The sequence below is a fragment of the Hemibagrus wyckioides genome, linkage group LG01 (assembly GCF_019097595.1).
Source record: "Hemibagrus wyckioides isolate EC202008001 linkage group LG01, SWU_Hwy_1.0, whole genome shotgun sequence".
Lineage (NCBI taxonomy): Eukaryota > Metazoa > Chordata > Actinopteri > Siluriformes > Bagridae > Hemibagrus > Hemibagrus wyckioides.
The window spans coordinates 32,188,336-32,210,779 of NC_080710.1; the positions used below are offsets into that span (position 1 = coordinate 32,188,336).

General features: G+C 42.7%; 1 protein-coding gene across 5 annotated transcripts in view; it reads right to left on the reverse strand.

Annotated features, from left to right (window-relative positions):
• Positions 1-5,259: 5,259 nt before the first annotated feature.
• rnpc3 (RNA-binding region (RNP1, RRM) containing 3) overlaps positions 5,260-22,444 on the reverse strand; it is a 19,779-nt gene continuing 2,594 nt past the window's right edge. Inside the window, exons 5-17 of one of the 5 annotated variants that reach the window (XM_058398463.1) lie at positions 21,679-21,768; positions 20,000-20,111; positions 17,378-17,446; positions 15,964-16,100; positions 15,323-15,448; positions 14,689-14,846; positions 9,383-9,538; positions 9,087-9,181; positions 8,735-8,793; positions 7,969-8,101; positions 7,646-7,718; positions 5,531-5,568; positions 5,260-5,399 (exon numbers count right to left, since the gene is read on the reverse strand). In XM_058398463.1, the coding sequence (XP_058254446.1) occupies positions 7,650-7,718; positions 7,969-8,101; positions 8,735-8,793; positions 9,087-9,181; positions 9,383-9,538; positions 14,689-14,846; positions 15,323-15,448; positions 15,964-16,100; positions 17,378-17,446; positions 20,000-20,111; positions 21,679-21,768 (1,204 nt within the window). In that variant the 3' untranslated portion in view covers positions 5,260-5,399; positions 5,531-5,568; positions 7,646-7,649. Of the gene's footprint in view, positions 5,569-6,876; positions 7,393-7,645; positions 7,719-7,968; positions 8,102-8,734; positions 8,794-9,086; positions 9,182-9,382; positions 9,539-14,688; positions 14,847-15,322; positions 15,449-15,963; positions 16,101-17,377; positions 17,447-19,999; positions 20,112-21,678; positions 21,769-22,444 lie in introns of those variants that run through there. The other 4 variants (XM_058398453.1, XM_058398435.1, XM_058398444.1 and 1 more) reach the window with 4 other exon arrangements.

Genomic DNA, 22,444 nt, shown 5'->3' on the forward strand with positions numbered 1-22,444 from the left:
AGATTAGACATAGATGAACAAGTAGAATAGAAGACTAGACAAAGATTACAGAGACAGAGATAAACAGACAGACACACAGATAGACATAGAAGTAGATCTGAAGAACAGGCAAATGAGTTGATTGTATGGTAGACAGGTAGACTAGACAGAAGAACAGACAAGCAAATATATTAGACAGACAGACAGTAATAGATTGGAAGAATAGACAGAGGGTTTGATTATATGGACAGACAGACAGATTAAACAGACAAGATTAGAAAGATAAACAAATGTGTAGATTAGATTAACTGACATCTATAGAAGGATAGATGATGATTCTATAAGATGAACAGACAGACAGGTAGATTATACAGACAGATTAGACTTAGATGGACATGTAGATTACAAGACTAGACTGAGGGACAGATTACAGAGACAGAGATCTAGACTAGGTAGACAAATTCAAATTTTATTTGTCACATACGAAATCATACACAGTACGACATGTAGTGAAATGCTTTTTACAACTGTCTTACATAAAAGAGGAAAGAGTAAAAAAGAAAATGTGTGAACTTGAAAATCAAGTGTCAGATATGCATATGCAAATATATGTCTATGTATGTATATAACAAATATAAAAATATAAAAAACAAAAACAAAAAAATAAATAAATGTGTATATATATATATATATATATATATATATATATATATATATATATATATATATATATATATATATATATATATATAAATGTGTATATATATATATATATATAGTACAATATAGTATATGTGAAAAATAAAACAATATAAATAAATATATATGTGTAGACTCTATAATGTACAGAAGATACGGTATATGAATATATGTAGATAAAATGGTCAACTTTGAAATGGTGTTGCAAAAGAATACAGTATGTACAGTGTGCATATGTAAGATAAATATATAAATATATATGTGGATGTATATATAAGACCAATATAAATGTCCAATTGAACAGGGAGTAAAGTGACAGTGCAGTGTACACACAAAGATGTACAGAGAAGATGTACAGTGAGAGTGTTATTGTGTGTACAGAGTAGTGCAGAGTACAAAGTAGTGCAATTATTGCATGTGCAACAATCAGCTGAGGTAGAATGTCATGTCATGTGGGGGTATGTCCAGAGGTGTCTAGGTGTTCTGGTTGAGGGCCCGAATGGCCTGCGGGAAGAAGCTCCTCCTCATTCTCTCTGTGTTCGCCTTCAAGGAATGGAAACGTTTCCCTGACCTCAACAGAGAGAAGAGTCCATTGTTGGGATGACTGAGGTCCTTCATAATCTTCCTGGCTTTGGTCCAGCACCACTTGCTGTATATGGTGTCCAGGTCAGGAAGCTCGGTGCGGATGGTATGCTCGGCTGATCGCACCACCCTCTGGAGAGCTTGCGTGTCCTGTTTGGTGCTGTTCCCAGACCAGGCTGTGATACTTCCCGTCAGGATGCTCTCAGTGGTGCAGGTGTAGAATGTCTTTAGCACCTTTGAGGGCAGTTTAAAGTCCTTAAGGCGTCTGAGATGATAAAGACGCTGCCGGGCCTTCTTAACCAGGGTGTTAACGTGACAGGACCATGTCAGGTCCTGCGTGATGTAAACCATCAGGCCCACCACCACAGTATCGTCCGCAAACTTCCAGCTCCACCAACATCGTGAAGTGGCCACACAGTCAAAGGTGTACAGTGAGTACAGCAGGGGGCTCAGAACACAACCCTGGGGGGTGCACCAGTGCTGAGGGTGAGTGAGGGTGAGACATGGTTGCCCACCCGTACTGCCTGAGGTCTGTCACGCAGGAAGTTGGAGATCCACTGACACAGGGATGGGCTAAAGCCCAGGATCTCCAGCTTAGTGGTGAGTATGGAGGGAATTACTGACTTACAGACAGGTAAATTAAATGAACAGACATGCAGATTAGACAGACAGATACAAAGATTTGAAAAATAGTCAGAGGGGTTGATTAGATGGTAGACAGGTAGATTAGACAGATTGTGTATGACAAGATGGTGTCTCAGAGTTCTGTAAAGAGGTGTTGACTTTACGGTACCGAGTGTAAATTTCTTCTGCTTCTGGATGGTGTAAAGGATGTTCTTCCTGTCTGTTCCACAGTGGTGGTGTCGTCAGTGACTCACAGCAGTACCCATGATGACGCGCAGCACACACAGCTTCAGAACAATGCAGTGAGCAGCGTGAGGAACAGGAGGAACACATGGCTCTTCCAGACAGCTCGTTTTCCTGAACGACTGTGTCACGAGCGTTTATAGTGTTTTGTACCCCGACGTGGTCGCATCTGCTGATCACGTCCCCCAAGCTCCTGTTCCGTCCCAGATCTGGAGCACAGACGCTAGCTGACAGGACTGGGTGCTTTGGAAACCACAATCTGCTCACTGGGAGGAGAAATCTGGTGGAGGAAAGCAATTATGTCTGTCAGGATGAGGGGCTACGAATTTCCAGATGACAATTAATAAAGGATCCGATGGAATGAAACTTTCCGACGTTCTCACATGCTAATCAACACCCAGGTTTTGCTGTGCTTAGCTACTTCCTGTTTTAGTGCTATTTTAGGATCGTTTTTGTCAGTTTAGAAGAAAAAACAAATCAAGTCAAAAGCATAAAAGGCAGTTGACTGAAGGGGAAAAGAAGGACGGGGTCGCCAGGGTCCGAGTATTTACACTAGATCGGACTAGAATTGGAACAAGGAATAGTAGCAAATATTTAATCAGAAATAATAATGATTCCTACATTTCCACAACACAGATTAAAGGGAAAATAAAAGTTCTAGGGCTTCCAGACACACAGATTTATTAGACAGATAAACAAAGACAGACTAGATTAGACGGACAGGCACACAGGCAGATAAGATAAACCGAATAGACAGGTATGTACATTAAACAGACCAGTATAGAGAGATAGATTAGAGAGAAAGGTAGATTAGATGGACAGAAATGTAGACATTTAGATCAGATGGTAGGACAATGGATTAGACTGACAGACACCTAGACAGGAATTTATATTACAAAGACAGACAGGTAGATTAGATGGAAAGAAAGGTAGATTGAACAGACTTGTAAGGTATATAGACAGACACATGGATTAGACAGGTGGATTAGATGGACAGAAATGTAGACTGGACAGACATGTAGATTAGATGGTAGGACACATGGATTAGCCTGACACTTGTATTAGATGGACAAATATTGATTAAATGTACAGGTAGATTAGACAGATTAGGATTAACAGATTAGACATGTAAATTAGACAGACAGGAATTTGTATTACAAAGACAGTCCAGTAGATTAGATGTGGAGAAAGACAGACGGGTAGATTAGATGGATAGAAAAGTAGACTGAACAGACAAATTATATAGACAGACACATGGATTAGATAGATAAAGAGGTAAATTAGAGGGGTAGATACAAACACGGCAGATGGACAAACATGGATTAAACAGATGGGTAGATTAGACAGTCAGACATGTACATTACACAGACACGTAGACGGACACACCTAAGTCCTGTCAGTCCATCTACTCTACCTGTCTCTGTAATATACATGTCTGACTGTCTAATCTACATCAGATGGACAGGCACACAGGTGGGTTAGACAGACAGACTAAGATTAGTAGATTAGACAGGAAGCCATTTTCCTTTTACCTCTTGTGTATTGACTTTATTAAAGATAGCAGTGTTTATGAAGTAGGTTATAAACACCTTCCAAGTGCAGCATGTTCTTATTGCTCTGAAAATGCTGAGATCAGACTGAGACCAGGAAAGCGAGAGGTCCAAGCACAGAGCAGCAGAGCAGCACAGCCTCCCACAGAGGTGCTGCAGGGTCGCCTCAAATCCAGCTCCTCAGCAGTGCATTACTTCTCCTTGTGTGTGTGTGTGTTATGTCAGGACTGTAACTGTACTGACACCACCATCTGTTGCAGAGTTGCTGAAATGGCGGCCGGATAGCTGACTTTCTAAATTTAGTCCCCATTAAAAACTCATCTCCATCAGTCCACGATCTCACACACACACACACACACACACACACACACACACACACACACACACACACACACACACACACACACACAGAGATGGAGAGAGAAACATCAGCATCACACCCCTCACACAATCCGACTTCTTACTACCAGATCCAAAATAAAACATTCAGCCCCAAAACACACACCAGTGGGATTGACAGACAGACAGACAGATATGATGGGCTGACAGGTAGATTGGGTAAAACAGACTGACATGTAGACTGAAAAGTAGATCAGACAGCCAGGTACAGACAGAAATATAAAATGAACAGGCAGACAGGAAGGTGGATTTGTTGGACTAACAGATAGATTTGACAAACAAAAACAGAAAAAATGTAGACAGAGAGACAGACAGGTAGATTAGACAGACCTACAGAGTAAGACAGATGGATAAATAAGAAGTATTGACAAGTAGATTGAGATAGACAGATTAGATAGTTAAGACAGTTAGGTAAGACAAGCAGATTAGACTTGCAAATAGTGACAGAAAGGTAGATTAGACAAAAATGCATAGAAAGGCAGAGTATGAAGAAAAATAAAATGTAGAGAGTGACAGGCAAAAACAATGAGATACAATCAGATAGAGTTGCACAGACTGTTAGATTAGACAGACAGACAGGATGATTAGACAGATTGACTGAGCAAATTAGGGAGATGAAAATGAGGAAACGCATACAGGTAGATTAGACAGGCAAAATTCACAGACAAGTTGATTAGACTGAATGACATGCAGGCAGATTAGATATACAAATGGGTAGATTAGACAAGCAGAATAAACATATTAGAGATTTAGATTAGACAGACCAAGATAAGCAAAAATGCAGTCAGACAGGTAGATTAGACAGATTAGATATAAAGATGGGTAAATTAGACAGACATGTAGATTAGACAGACTGAGAGAGGAAAAATTCACATAGACAAGTTGATTAGACAGAAAGACATGCAGGCACATTAGATATACAAATAAGTAGATTAGACTACAAGTAGATCGGACAGGCAGGCAGTTTGTAGGTACAGAGACAGAAAAACAGATGAAGATAGACACAAACAGACAGACATATAGATTAGAATCTATGAGATACTGTTCATAGAAGAGAGCTGGAACACGAAAACAACACGAATATGTAGTACCCCTGTGTGTGTGTGTGTGTGTGTGTGTGTGTGTGTGTGTGTGAGAGAGAGAAAATCAAACACACCATGAAATACTTATTTATAAGCAGTGATATGAAATACTTTTTTATTTCTTTTCATCACGTTCCATTAAAGACACACAGTAATGATGAGTGTAGATTGGACTGAGAGAGGAACTGAGGAACTTCTCATGAAGATGTTGAGGAGGAGGAGGAGCTTCTTCACCTGGGAGCTGAAATCACAAGTGAGAGAGCGTGGAGCTCAAAAAACAACACAGACCTTGATCAGCGTGGCTACATGATGATGTAATAATACTGTTCAGAGTGAGTCTGTGAAAGGATATGCAGGGTTAAGGATACACACAGTGTGCTGCAGGGTCGAGACTGACGTCACTTCAACATCTTCAACAAGGACAAACACGCATTTAACTCTGGGTTTAGAAAACTGGAACACTTTTAAACATTCCTTTAATGTCCATCTCAGTTCTACACCATAATATACATTCAGAATTCTTTACACATGTTGTGTGTTTAAAAGATTCTGAGAACATAAAATCTACATTTTTCTCTCTCTCTCTCTCTACTAGGCCCAATTTTAGCGCTCTCTAATTAGTCCCACCCACTTTTAAGCTCTCTGTCCTTGGCCCCACCTACTGTATGCTCGCTCCCATTTATGCCCCACCCACTTTTAGCACTCTCCCCTTTAAGTCCCACCTACTTTTAGCTCTCTCCTATTTATGCCCTACCCACTTTTAGTGCTCTCCCCTTTAGGCCTCATCCACTTTCAGCTCCCTCTCCTTTAGGCACCACCCACTTTCAGCTCTCTCTACTTGGCCCCACCCACTTTCAGCTCACTCTCCTTTTTGGCCCCACCCACATCCAGCTCACTCTCCTTTTGGCCCCACCCACTTTCAGCTCACTCTCCTTTTAGGCCCCACCCACATCCAGCTCACTCTCCTTTTGGCCCCACCCACTTTTAGCTCTCTCTATTTGACCCCACCCACTGTAGCTACTTCCTATGCCACAGCCCTCATGTCTCTACAGTCATACTCTTGACTCCACCCCCTTCAGCTCTCTATAGTTGTCTAATTGGCCTCACCAATCAACTGTCTCTAGCTGCTCACTTAGCTACACCCACTTATCTTTCTCTAGTTGTAAAGCTAGCTTCACCCCTTAGCTTTCTGTTGGTGCACACTTGACCCCACCCCTTTAACTCTCTGTACATACACTATATTGCCAAAAGTATTCGCTCACCCATCCAAATAATCAGAATCAGGTGTTCCAATCACTTCCATGGCCACAGGTGTATAAAATCAAGCACCTAGGCATGCAGACTGTTTTTACAAACATTTGTGAAAGAATGGGTCGCTCTCAGGAGCTCAGTGAATTCCAGCGTGGAACTGTGATAGGATGCCACCTGTGCAACAAATCCAGTCGTGAAATTTCCTCGCTCCTAAATATTCCACAGTCAACTGTCAGCTGTATTATAAGAACGTGGAAGTGTTTGGGAACGACAGCAACTCAGCCACGAAGTGGTAGGCCACGTAAACTGACGGAGCGGGGTCAGCGGATGCTGAGGCGCATAGTGTGAAGAGGTCGCCAACTTTCTGCAGAGTCAATCACTACAGACCTCCAAACTTCATGTGGCCTTCAGATTAGCTCAAGAACAGTGCGCAGAGAGCTTCATGGAATGGGTTTCCATGGCCGAGCAGCTGCATCCAAGCCATACATCACCAAGTGCAATGCAAAGCGTCGGATGCAGTGGTGTAAAGCACGCCGCCACTGGACTCTAGAGCAGTGGAGACGCGTTCTCTGGAGTGACGAATCGCGCTTCTCCATCTGGCAATCTGATGGACGAGTCTGGGTTTGGCGGTTGCCAGGAGAACGGTACTTGTCTGACTGCATTGTGTCCTCTTCCAACATGACTGCACACCAGTGCACAAAGCAAGGTCCATAAAGACATGGATGACAGAGTCTGGTGTGGATGAACTTGACTGGCCTGCACAGAGTCCTGACCTCAACCCGATAGAACACCTTTGGGATGAATTAGAGCGGAGACTGAGAGCCAGGCCTTCTCGTCCAACATCAGTGTGTGACCTCACAAATGCGCTTCTGGAAGAATGGTCAAAAATTCCCATAAACACACTCCTAAACCTTGTGGACAGCCTTCCCAGAAGAGTTGAAGCTGTTATAGCTGCAAAGGGTGGACCGACGTCATATTGAACCCTATGGATTAGGAATGGGATGTCACTTAAGTTCATATGCGAGTCAAGGCAGGTGAGCGAATACTTTTGGCAATATAGTGTATCTACTTAGACTCTTATCTCTGTCTAACTGTCCACTTGACACCAACTGGCCACACACACTCAGTTCTCTAAACCATTACTTTAGCCCCACCCCCTGGTATTACTTGTTCACCTACACATTTTTACAATTATTATTTATAAATGCTACATTTTTTAAGACTGTTATTGCTTACCCTCTCAGTGTTTTTTGGCTCCGGTCTTGGAATCCGCCGTGTCCTGTTTGGGTTTCGCCGATCGAGCAAATTGCTGGAGTTCTGAGTTAAGTCTAAAACACAGAGCATGAACTTGTGCCTTGGATTAAAGAGTGAAACCTTACTGATTAAAATTCACTCCGTATGAAGACACAATTGACATTCAAACCCCGTACTCGTTCCTTTAAAACACACAAATGACACCAGGCTTCAGAGAAATCGCTCGGTGCTGATCGACTGACATTTTCACGGCACGGAGAAGTGAAAGTGAGCGACGTGACGTGACGCCAGCGAGTGAAGGATACAACCACTAGGGGCTTGTCGTGTAGGACGTAGCCATTCGTGTCCCTCAAGGCCTTCTCTGCACTTTTCTCACTGGGGAGCCCAATGAAGGCTTGACCTTTCATTCTTCCCTCCTTCATTAAAACAATATCAAACCTACACACACACACACACACACACACACACACACACACACACACACACACACACACACAGTACAATACAGCATTCATACATCAATGCCTGGATTTCCAGAGCTATATTTATTAAAAGATAATATAGACATAAATACAATATGTTAATGTTTTATTATTTTAATCCCTATCCCTAATCCAAAATACAAATAAAACATAATTAATAAAAAAACTCTATATATCACAGAACTTATAACAAAAGAATGGATGAACACTATGGGAGGGATTAGTCAAGATGTCTGTGATCATGAGAGGGATGAGTCAAGATGTCTGTCAGAGTCAGAGGGATGAGTCAAGATGTCTGGTAATGAAAGGGGTTAGTCAACCTGTCTTTGGTAATGAGTAGGATTAGTCAATCCTTCTGTGACAGTGAGTAGGATTAGTCAAGCTGTCTGCAAGAGTCAGAGGGGATTAGTCAAGCTGTCTGCAAGAGTCAGAGGGGATTAGTCAAGCTGTCTGCAAGAGTCAGAGGGGATTAGTCAAGTCTTGGTGGCTAAAGAAACAAATATGGTATAGCAGGACCTTTCTATATTTTAGCTGAAGAATCTTGGTCTACAAAATTATATCTGCAGTGGACAGTAATAATTGAGCTGACCTGTTTCTCTCATCCTCTGATGAGGTATCGATGTACCTGCTGTAGATATACTTCAGATCCTGGGGAAGAAGAAAAACACTCGAGTGCTGTATTACTGTTAATCAGATCATCCCCATGTGCAGCAGAAAAATTACAGCTTTAGCTCTGACTGTTAAAATGCTCTGACACTGGAGACCCCTTCCATAAACATCTCCTTACTTCATCACATCAGAAATTCTACAGGTTTTTAATCTGTTTCTCTGGAGCACATTGACACAACCCTGTGATTCGTTTAAAAATCAAATCAACATCATCTGACCAATCAGAATCCAGAATTCATTCGTTCATTTATTTATTTCCCCACACTACTCACTTTTTCTTCCACTTGTTTGGCGATGTTCTTCACATAAAGCCTGCATGTCGGTTCTCCGGGTTCGTAGTTCTTAAACACAGATATCCTCTTCATCTCTGACACACACACACACACACACAATTACACACCTTACTACACAAAAGCTCCATTAACATGTAGTTTCCCTGCCACAACAGTTTCTGTTTAAATGAAATTATTAATTTATAGAATATTAGCATGGATATTGATAGTGACGCCTCATAATGACAATTAATATTACACAAAGCATGTGTGTGTGTGTGTGTGTGTGTGTGTACCGTCTCTGGAGAGTCGGCCTTTCTCCAGCTCTCTCCTGGAGATGAACTCAGAGGGGATTTCATCCTCTTTCTCTCCACTCTCCTCCTCTCTGCAGCTCTGTGTGCTGGGATACAGCTTCCCAAATCCCGACCCTCCTGCTTCCTGCTCCACTAAGTCTGTGACAGAGTGAGAGAGAGAAGCAATTATGACTCCAAACAGAGAAATGAATCTGCTTATAAATGCCAATTAAAACTGGTAGCGTTAGAAAATTTAATTTAGAAAAACAGGCCACACCTCGAGCATTGAGACTGACACCAAGAGGCCACGCCTCCTTCCAAGAAACTGATACAGAGGCCACACCACTCTCAGTGAAACTGACACAGAGACCACACCTCCTTCACTAGAAACTGACACAGAGACCACACCTCCTTCACTAGAAACTGACACACAGAAGGCACACCTCCTTCATTGACACACAGAGGCCGCACCTCCTTCACCGAATCTGACACACAGAGGCCGCACCTCCTTCACCGAATCTGACACACAGAGGCCGCACCTCCTTCACCGAATCTGACACACAGAGGCCGCACCTCCTTCACCGAAACTGACACACAGAGGCCGCACCTCCTTCACCGAAACTGACACACAGAGGCCGCACCTCCTTCACCGAATCTGACACACAGAGGCCGCACCTCCTTCACCGAAACTGACACACAGAGGCCGCACCTCCTTCACCGAAACTGACACACAGAGGCCGCACCTCCTTCACCGAAACTGACACACAGAGGCCGCACCTCCTTCACCGAAACTGACACACAGAGGCCGCACCTCCTTCACCGAAACTGACACACAGAGGCCGCACCTCCTTCACCGAAACTGACACACAGAGGCCGCACCTCCTTCACCGAAACTGACACACAGAGGCCGCACCTCCTTCACCGAAACTGACACACAGAGGCCGCACCTCCTTCACCGAAACTGACACACAGAGGCCGCACCTCCTTCACCGAATCTGACACACAGAGGCCGCACCTCCTTCACCGAATCTGACACACAGAGGCCGCACCTCCTTCACCGAATCTGACACACAGAGGCCGCACCTCCTTCACCGAAACTGACACACAGAGGCCGCACCTCCTTCACCGAAACTGACACACAGAGGCCGCACCTCCTTCACCGAAACTGACACACAGAGGCCGCACCTCCTTCACCGAATCTGACACACAGAGGCCGCACCTCCTTCACCGAAACTGACACACAGAGGCCGCACCTCCTTCACCGAAACTGACACACAGAGGCCGCACCTCCTTCACCGAAACTGACACACAGAGGCCGCACCTCCTTCACCGAAACTGACACACAGAGGCCGCACCTCCTTCACCGAAACTGACACACAGAGGCCGCACCTCCTTCACCGAAACTGACACACAGAGGCCGCACCTCCTTCACCGAAACTGACACACAGAGGCCGCACCTCCTTCACCGAAACTGACACACAGAGGCCGCACCTCCTTCACCGAAACTGACACACAGAGGCCGCACCTCCTTCACCGAAACTGACACACAGAGGCCGCACCTCCTTCACCGAAACTGACACACAGAGGCCGCACCTCCTTCACCGAAACTGACACACAGAGGCCGCACCTCCTTCACCGAAACTGACACACAGAGGCCGCACCTCCTTCACCGAAACTGACGCACAGAGGCCGCACCTCCTTCACCGAAACTGACGCACAGAGGCCGCACCTCCTTCACCGAAACTGACGCACAGAGGCCGCACCTCCTTCACCGAAACTGACGCACAGAGGCCGCACCTCCTTCACCGAAACTGACGCACAGAGGCCGCACCTCCTTCACCGAAACTGACGCACAGAGGCCGCACCTCCTTCACCGAAACTGACGCACAGAGGCCGCACCTCCTTCACCGAAACTGACGCACAGAGGCCGCACCTCCTTCACCGAAACTGACGCACAGAGGCCGCACCTCCTTCACCGAAACTGACGCACAGAGGCCGCACCTCCTTCACCGAAACTGACGCACAGAGGCCGCACCTCCTTCACCGAAACTGACGCACAGAGGCCGCACCTCCTTCACCGAAACTGACGCACAGAGGCCGCACCTCCTTCACCGAAACTGACGCACAGAGGCCGCACCTCCTTCACCGAAACTGACGCACAGAGGCCGCACCTCCTTCACCGAAACTGACGCACAGAGGCCGCACCTCCTTCACCGAAACTGACGCACAGAGGCCGCACCTCCTTCACCGAAACTGACGCACAGAGGCCGCACCTCCTTCACCGAAACTGACGCACAGAGGCCGCACCTCCTTCACCGAAACTGACGACAGAGGCCGCACCTCCTTCACCGAAACTGACACACAGAGGCCGCACCTCCTTCACCGAAACTGACACACAGAGGCCGCACCTCCTTCACCGAAACTGACACACAGAGGCCGCACCTCCTTCACCGAAACTGACACACAGAGGCCGCACCTCCTTCACCGAAACTGACACACAGAGGCCGCACCTCCTTCACCGAAACTGACACACAGAGGCCACGACTCCACTGAATCTGACACACAGAGGCCACGACTCCACCGAAACTGACACACAGAGGCCGCACCTCCTTCACCGAAACTGACACACAGAGGCCACGACTCCACTGAATCTGACACACAGAGGCCACGACTCCACCGAAACTGACACACAGAGGCCGCACCTCCTTCACTGAAACTGACACACAGAGGCCGCACCTCCTTCACTGAAACTGACACACAGAGGCCACGACTCCACTGAATCTGACACACAGAGGCCACGACTCCACTGAATCTGACACACAGAGGCCACGACTCCACTGAATCTGACACACAGAGGCCACACCTCCTTCCCTGACACACAGAGGCCACACCTCCCTCCCTGACACACAGAGGCCACACCTCCTTCCCTGACACACAGAGGCCATGCCTCCTTCACTGAGAAGGGCACACAAAGGCCACGCCTCCTTCACTAAAACTGACACACAAAGGCCACACCTCCTTCACTGCAACAGAAATGTAAAAAAAAAAAAAAAAGCAAATATTTTCCCACCAATCTGAGACATATAAAGGGAGAAAATAAACATACATTATACATATTTAAAATGAAGAAAAAATAGTAATAATTTAAAATTTGTAAACATAGCTGAAGATTTTGCAGGTCAATTAGAAGATTAAAAAAGGCAATATGAAAAATTTTCATTTCGATTAAATAAATAAAAAAATTAATAAAATGAAATTCAATTACAAAAAAAATTAAACAATGATAATACTAGAAGAAATGCAGAAGAAAGAATAATGAGGGAAAAAACTGACAATGAAGATTCTCCAGACGATAGATAAATGAGCTAAATTTTAAATGTTTTTTTTTGAGTTTTCATAAATATAGTGCTTAAATATATAAAATAAAATATCCATGATAAAAAAAAAGAATAGTAATTTTAAAAAAGATATGAATATTTAAATGAATCAATAAGAGTAATGTTATAAAAAGATGCATTCGGTGAAACCACGCCCCCTTCACCTCCAAAAACATAAAATAATAATAAACAGCAGTAAAAAAAAGGAGGAGCAGGGTGGAATCAGGCTTCACACACACACACACACACACACACAGATCTATGCAGATACACGGTGTTCTCTCAAGGCGTGTGGCGTCGTGTCGTAAATGTTCACACCGGCGTGGCGACATGAGCTGATGAATATTTACACCGTTATCCCAAACATGTCTGAGAAAACAACCGGCGAAGAAGACGGGCCAGTAAAACAAGCAGCTTTCACTCCAGTTAAATCTCTTTAGTGTGTGTGTGTGTGTGTGTCTGTGTGTGTGTGATATGTGCCGTCACATGCTCCAAAAAAAAACAAACAAAAAAAAAAAAGACAATGAGAAATTATGAAGAGCAGCGGCCCGGTACAAATCCCAGAGAAACTTGTCATACAGATCTACTCTCTCTCTCTCCCCCTTTGGGTGTGTGTGCTGGAGCAGAAAGCCAAAGTCTGCAGTGATAAATTCCTCCTGAGAGAATTGCATTGCAGCTTTTCTTTCTTTCTCTCACGATCCAAATTATCCCAAGTCTTATCCTCTTCTTCTCAAACGCTGCTGTTTATCTGTCCAAAACGAGAAGAACGGAAACAACTCCCTGACTCACTTTATCCTCCTTACACTGTGTGTGTGGTTAAAATCTTCTTCATCCAACACACACAGCTTTCTTTCCCACAGCTCAGTTGACAAATGATCCAATAATCAGAAGATATACTGTAACTTTACACACACACACACTTTTAAATATTAAAACACACATTTATAATATATAACTCATAAAATAATATTATAATCAACATGTGTTATATTTAACTACAATAGATAATCATTTAAACAATAAATACATAAACCCCAAAATTAAGGAAAAGAAAGCAAAATTGTTTTTTAAACAAAATTTTAAATTTTAAAATTTAAAAAAAAAAATAATAATAATAAACTAATTAATAATAAATAATTAATAATAAAAAAAGAAAAACTGATTTTAAAACAAATTTAAAATAATAAAAAAAACACCAAAACTAAAGCAAAAAAATTAGATTTGTAAACAAAAAAAGAAAATAATAATAAAAAATAAACAAATAAATAAATATTTCACCATCATGAACTAAAAGGTTTATTAAACATATTATTTAAATGAGCAATGTATATTATTTTAAATATAAAATTATAAAAATACATCTAGGACGAAATAAAAGTTACTCTCCACTAATCCAAGGGTTAAAAAAAGAATTAAAGATTTATATCATAAATAAAACAAATATATTAAAAACACAATTAATAATAGCAAACAAGAAACATGATTATAATGTTAATAAATTAGAAGCTTGGGAAAATAATATAAAGAAACAAAAGAGAAATGTACAATTAATAAAATATATAAAAAAAGTATTTTAAAAATAAATTAGCAAAAAAAATGCAGTTTGAAAAAAAATAGTGAAGAGGAATGTTTTTTAAAAAGGTAAGTAAACAAGCAAAAAAATAAATACAAACAACAGAAAATAATTTTAATTGATTTTAAATGTAGAAAAAAGGTCATTTTAAATATTGTTCGCGGATCTGAGAGAAGGATTCGACTTACATAAAAAAAAGAAAAGAAAAAATGTTACCATATATAAAAATATTTAAATAAATGCATTTCATGCTATTACTAAAAGGGGGCGGAGCTACCTACATAGAGAGCAGAAAATAATCTGAACGACATTAATAACAATAACGAGTGTACCATCCTGTGAAGTGTGCTGTACATCACCTGCTGCTTCCTCCCGTGTCTCTTCCTCCTCTTCTTCCTCTTCCTCCTCCTCCGCTCTCACACTCGTCTCAGCCGGGATGTGGAACTCGATTTTCTTGGGTCCGAGATGGAGCGGCTGCTCGAACACGTCGGAGGGCCTCAGAGCGGGACCTGAAACGCTAGTGCAGAATACATTACACCTTTATTTTAACTCTGAATCGTCTCCAGGGCTTTAACAGCTCTCTCAGGTGATGCTTGTGGCCCTGGAGCGAGCACCAGGTGAGAGTTTACACACTGCACTTAGTTATGGGCTTCGTCTCGAATCGTGCACTACACCATAAGATGCCCTGGGTAAGTATTTCACCCTGATCTTTTCTACACTTGTTGCAACCTGGAACTGAAACGGATCTGATCGGGATTTAATTTCAGGAGTCAACAAAATATCCCAGAATAAGAAAGTAGGAGGAAATTAGAATAGTTTACGTTGATTGCATAAATATTCACCCTGTTGATGTGAAACCCCTTAATTAACTGTGATGAACCAATCAGAAGTCACTTAATTAATTAAACCAAGTCACAAAGTGCTCTGAACACTGTGAACGATGTGGCAGCATCATACTCAGCCAAGATAACTGAGCACTCAGTTTTTGGGTACCTGTGCGGTTCAGGTTTCGGGGTAAACAGCAGGTCCTTAAGCTTGGGTTTCTTCCTCGTGGCGGCCATCTTTGTTCTCAGAGGTCGTTTGCATGGCTGGTTAATGAGCCCCATCATTCTGATCATCCTGCAGAGGGAGCACACATCAAACAATGTAAATCATACACACATGTTAATGCCAATCTTAGCTGCAAAGGAAATGCTGCTCAAACACTAGCTGAATTTACTATGAATGGGCGGGGCTTAATATTCTAATGAGCATGGTTGAGTGACAGCCCTCTGTTTTACTCTGCACTTGCTAGGTTACACTTCTTACTTGTTAACATTCACAGGCTGTTTTAGCTTCTACTCATTAGTTTAGCTTTCAATTGCTAGTTTAGCTCTGAATCGCTAGATTAGCATTAACTCACTAGGTTAGCCATCACTAGCTACATAAACTTTTACTTAACAAGTCAGCTTTGGTGTGTAAACAGTTTTGATAAAAAGCCATGTGGGTGGGGCGAGTGACCTGAGCTGGGCGATTCGTTATGCAAGAAAAGTGCTTCTAGCAGTTAGCCCCGCCCACTGTACACAGTGTGGCCACGTAGCTACGTATTTAACAGCGGATTTCTTCATGATTAAATGAGAAGGTTTGTGCCAGACCTCTCTTTGTCTTCATCATCTCCACTCTCGTATTCTGACTCTTCATCGCTGGTGCCCTCAGGCAGTGGGGGGTTCTCCGGGGGTAACGTAGGGGGCGGAGGGACCATGAGGGGCGACGGATCGTGAGGCATTGTGTACTGAAATCAAAACACAGAGGGAGAAAGTTTCATTCCTTTTCCTCTCTGATATCAATGATGTCTGATGTCGTCATGGCTGGGAAAACACTGCAGAGATCTGGACGTTACAAAGTCAGGGTCACGGTTACACCCAGCACATCTCGGATCAGAACACAAACATGATGAACTTCCCACTGGATCAGAAAGAGCTCTGTTTACTCTTAACTGGAAGGATAACAGCCTGAACTTTCAAACCTGATTATTTCCCTAAAATTTGTAGATTAAACATTATTTAATCTGACTGGGATTAATTCAGATTACTGGCATTATATTAGATTATTTAATCTGACTAATTATTTCAGATTACTGGCATCATTTTCAGTTATTCAATCAGACTGGGATTATTTCAGATTACTGGCATCATTTTCAGCTATTCAATCAGACTGGGATTATTTCAGATTACTGGCATTATTTTCGGTTATTCAATCAGACTGGGATTATTTCAGATTACTGGCATTATTTTCGGTTATTCAAGCAGACTGGGATTATTTCAGATTACTGGCATTATTTTCGGTTATTCAATCAGACGGATTATTTCAGATTACTGGCATTATTTTCGGTTATTCAATCAGACGGATTATTTCCGATTACTGGCATTATTTTAGATTATTTAATCTGAATAAAATGTATTGGGAGTATTGGGATTATTTTCCTCATTTAAGATCTGATCTTAAACAATAAATATAATCTGGGCTGGTTGATATTATTCCAAATGATTGTTATTATTTCTAGGATTAATTAATCTGATAGAGATTATGTCTTCTGATTGGGACTTTCTGAACACCACTGAGGCTATTTGAGCTGATTGAGATGACTTTATAGGAGTTGAATAGGATTGTTTCAGATATTTGGAGTTGAGTAGGGTTCTTTCCTCTGATTGGGATTATTTAAATTGACTGGGATTATTTTGACCAATTCCTGAGCTAATTGGGATCATTTTGATGATTTGGATTATTTAATCTGATTGGTATTATGTTTGTTTGACGAAAGATGATTAACTGATCTTATGGGGATTACTTTGTATTTAGATGATTTCATCTGACTGGGATTATTCAGATAATCTGGGATTATTAGGGATTTATCTGGGATCATTATTTCATTATAATAAAAGGTTGTACCAAACTGTACAGGTTCGGCTACAGCATGATATCATGATAATGTACCAAACCATGGAAAAGAAACATTCTGCCAAGTTAAAATTCTTCAGATGTTGATAAGGCGCGTGTCTGTGATCTTACCACCGGAGGAGGAGTGGTTACGGGTCCGAACGGACACGGCAGGTTCATCTTATTCATCAGGTGAAGAACCTGCAGAGAAACAAGTTCAAAGTATCAGCCAAAAGAGCAGTAGACAAGCTCTGTGTGTGTGTGTGTGTGTGTGTGTGTATGTTGTAATCTGCCTTCATACACCTGCTGTTATGCGTCTCACAGACAATAATTGGGACCCGAGCTCCATATGCAGCCAAGATTGCTGCGTGCGATTGCTTTTCCCAGCATGCCTCAGAGCTCAGAAGTGCAACAGCATCACCATGAGAACAGACGGAAAACTGCATGAATACTACTTAGCTTTATGACACTTATATTTTCATAGATACACACCTGTTCTGAATATATCTATCTTAATATTAATATTTCCTTCAATAAAATCTCGTACACACTAATGACTGCATAAAAATGGAAAAGCATCATTGGAAAGACATGACAGTGTCGCTAATAACAAAATTCTACAGACTCTAGATATGACGGTTTCCTCTAGAGAGAGAATGAAGTTTATTCATGTTTGACTTTTTAGCCACTGATTTCAGCTGTCTGATGTATTGCCATAGCAACAGGCCAAAAAACAGTCAATGGCAGCACTACACTGTGGCTTGTCTATCAGCAGGTGTATAGGTAGAGTCTGGACACATTTCTCCTGATCTGTGTGAGCACTCTAATGTAAACATCACAGAAACACACTGGGGTACTCCGAACTCTTAATTTAGTCTTTAATTGTCTAGAAATAAAACTTGCTAGAATTGTATAGTTAATAAACACACTGGGAGTACCGTCACCAAACACACTGGGAGTACCGTCACCAAACACACTTGCCAGAGTTACGTTATACTAATATACTGGACACAGTAATGTTACACCACTGTAGCGTTAATTCTGTAGTGTCATTAATAATCATATAATATAGAGAATTGTAAAGCATCTTCTTTTCTATTCAAAAAGGAATTTTAACGTGGGAAATTAAAGCATTCTGGAAGGACAAAGACGTTAACATGGATATTTCAGTTAAAAATAAACTGTGAAATCTTTCACTACCTGTAGGTTTTTCCTCAATGACATCTGTTATGTCAAAAAAACTAGAAAAGATGTAGTGAAAAGTGTGTGTGTGTGTGTGTATATATATGTTATACATACACTACTCACTAAAAGCTAAGGATATTTGGCTTTTGGGTGAAATTTATGGAAGATGTAAAAAGTTCACGCTACAGTGATATTATATCATGAAAGTAGGGCATTTAAGTAGAAGCTGCAATGGTGATTTCCTCATCTCAAACAATTTATTGAAACAAAAGCCAACAACAGTGGTGGGTATACCACAACAAAAAATCTCAACGTCTCAATAATCTGTCATGTGCCCTTGACCATCAATTACAGCTTGACAACGACGTCTCATGCATTCCACTCTTCTTGAAGGGCGGCCCTCAGGTCATTGAGGTTCTGGGGTGCAGGGTTACGAGCCTCTACACGGCGACTCGGCCGATCCTATAGGTTTTCTATGGGATTCAGGTCTGGAGAAAATGCAGGCCACTCCATTTGAGGTACCCCAGCCTCCAGCAGCCGTTACCTAACGATGCGACCTCGATGAGCTGGAGCATTGTCGTCCATGAAGATTAGACCCGTGTTGTTCATGCAGGGGCACAATGACTGGATTAATGATGTTATTCAGGTAGTATTGGCTTGTCACTGTACCATTCACAAGATGTAGTTCTGTATTGAGTGGACACACCTGCCCAGACTGTAACACCACCACAACAGTGGCTGATGCATAGCGCTCTCCTTGACGTCTCCAACATCGTTGGCGGCCATCATTTCTGCTCAACATGAATCGACTTTCATCAGAGAACAGCACTGAGGCCCACTGGTCCCTCGTCCAGCGTAAATGCTCCCTGGTCTGGTGGTGTAGTCAGGTACCCTTGCAGGTCGTCTAGCTCGCTGATGTAAAAGGTTTGGAATGGTCTGACGTGACACTTGGGTTCCTCTCACCTCCCTTAAATGTGCCTGGACTTGAGTGGCATTCATCATCCGGTTCCACAGGGCACTGTTCACAATGAAGCGGTCATCAACGTGGGATGTGGTCAAAGGACGTCCACTTCTATGCCTTTCTGTGACTCTCCCAGTCTCTCTGTATCTCTGTCCCAACCTGCTGATGACACTCTGTGACACTCTAAGCTCAGTGGCCACTTCCCTCTGAGAACATCCTGTTTGAAGCCTCACAATGGTGAGGTTCTGTTGATCAGTTGTTAGGTGTGGTCTTGGTCTCATGATGTCAAAATGTGAACAGCATGATGAAGAGGACTGTTTAAGTACCAATTCTAACCGAACCAGAAAATGTATTGGTCGATTCATGGATCAAACACCAGTTGTGAATTTTGCCGTTAAGCACCTTGTTAGAGAACAGCAAGTTCTGCAAAAAGTACTGAAACACTGAACAGTTGGACATGTGCATTCAGAAGTGTAGAGAAGGTCAAATTAAGTTCACCTGTAAAGGTTATAGTGCATTTTAGGTGCATCCTGACATTTCACTTGGAAGCTGAATATCCTTAACTTTTTGTGAGTAGTGTATAAGCAGCTGAAACGGCTCACACTCACCTGAACGTAGAACTTGGGAACGCTCAGGAGTGTGTGTGAGATGTTCGTCAGGATGGAACTCGATGGAGGAGGGTATAAATATTTCAGTGTCGGATTTGCTTGGAAATTTAACCTGCGGAGGTGAGAGGTACGACCAGGGTGAGAGACATGGGCAGACAGGAACACACAGAGAGAGAGAGAGAGAGAGAGAGAGAGAGAGAGAGAAAGAGAGAGAGAAAGAGAGAGAGAGATGGAGGTGTGGAACAGGTCCTGAAAATAGAACCAACTTTAAAATACTCTGCAATAAGACTGAGACATTAAGGTTATTAATGACAGGGAGCCGCCTGGATGGATCTGGGTGGCTATTTAAACCTCACATTCACCCAGGAGGAGTTTAATCACTCAGACACAGCAGGAGCGGCCTCTCCTCATAGAAACGTCCAGAACTTCAGTCATCAACAGAGATGAAACAAACCAGGAAATAAAGTGATGCTCTGTCTCTCACACTGTATGGGGTTCATTTTGTTTGTTAAATGTTCCTCCATGTTTAACACCGTGATCACACAGGCCAGAGAAACAAGGACACACACACAGCCTTAAATGCTTATTAGTAACCCAGGCAAAGCTTACATCACATTTAAAACTGTTTAAAGATTCATCAGCCAATCAGAAACGAGTGCTTAGGTGTAAAGACGAGCTCCAGATGTTTTCTGTCACTATTCATTACACCATCTTTTAACACACACACAAAGAAAAGGTTTTATTGTGCAGCTGGAAAACACATCACTGCGCTAAGGATCAATAAAAGCCACACTAAAAGTGTGAATATGTTAACAAATAAATAAATAAATGAGCAAATGACAGAATGTTAGGGAGGAAGTGAAGGAGTAAGGGAGCGAGTGGGTGAGGGAGCGAGTGAGAGAGAGGGAGGAAGTGAGGGAGTGTGTGAGGGAGGAAGTGAGGGAGTGTGTGAGGGAGTTAGGGAAGTTGTCGGTTGTGAGTGTGATTGAAGGCGAGGTGATGGCGACTCGTGCTGAAATTATACCTTCGCCCTGAGCCTCTTTATCAAATACCACCTGGTGCCACCAAATGGCATGAGCAGCAGGCCTGTCAGCGACACACACACACACACACACACACACACACACACTCTTTCTCTCTCTCTCGGACATGAAGCTGCTGCTGACAGCCAAGCGATCTCTGTCTCACACACACACACACACACACACACACACACACACACACGCCCCCTAGTAATGTTACAGCTCAATAAGGTGCCATGCACAAAGGTCTTAAGAGTCTCTCTCCCCCCTCCCCATCCCTCTCCCTCCCTCTCTCCATCCCTCTCTCCCTCCCTCACTCACTCCCTCCCTCCCTCACTCACTCCCTCCCTCACTCACTCCCTCACTCCCTCACTCACTCACTCACTCACTCCCTCCCTCACTCCCTCCCTCACTCCCTCCCTCCCTCCCTCCCTCCCTCCCTCCCTCCCTCCCTCTCTCCATCCCTCCCTCCCTCTCTCCATCCCTCCCTCCCTCTCTCCATCCCTCCCTCCATCCCTCCCTCTCTCCATTCCTCCATCCCTCTCTCCATCCCTCCCTCCCTCCCTCTCTCCATCCCTCCCTCTCTCCATCCCTCCCTCCCTCCCTCCCTCTCTCCATTCCTCCATCCCTCTCTCTCTCCATCCCTCCCTCCCTCACCCGAGACTGGGAGCGATGCCGGTTTCGATGAGAGGAACGTTCGGCTGCTGATTCTCCTTCTTCTCCTTTTCATTTGGTTCATCAGCAAACCTGAAAGTGAAATTTCACACAATTAGAGAATCACAATGACTCTTTAAACCTGAACACTGAATTCAGGTTGAGTCAAATAAAACAAATATTTATATAAAACATGTGAAATTAGGGTGTTTCTATCTGTTAATGTTTTTAGGCATGTGAATTTTTGCTAAAACAAATTAAAATACAAAGTCGAAAAAGCACTAAACACACAACTCCTGATCTGCTTAAGAATATGATGAAGCCGTCCAGAGACTTTCATTCATTTCATATGGAAATAACTGTCAAGTTTTACAGATTTATTTATTTTAATGTGATAAAGGTTTTTCTATATTTGTGGAATAAATATATTTCTAAAAGTTTAGATTTCTCTCATAGTTTTAAGGCTGTAGACCTGGGCCTTCCACACGATACGATTCATCAGGAAACGATTCAATATTTTACAATACCTGTGAATCTAATACAACACGATTTGATTCACCAGAATACAATTTAGTATTATCTGACAATAGCTTCGAAATGAGTACAGTATTATTACAGTACAATACTTCACAATACCTCTGAATATAATACAATTGGATTCATCAGAATCCAATTTGGTCTTGTTATTTAACTTTGAATCGAGTACAGTATGATGCAATTCATTAGAATCGATTCAATATTTCACAATAACTCCAATAAATACAACATG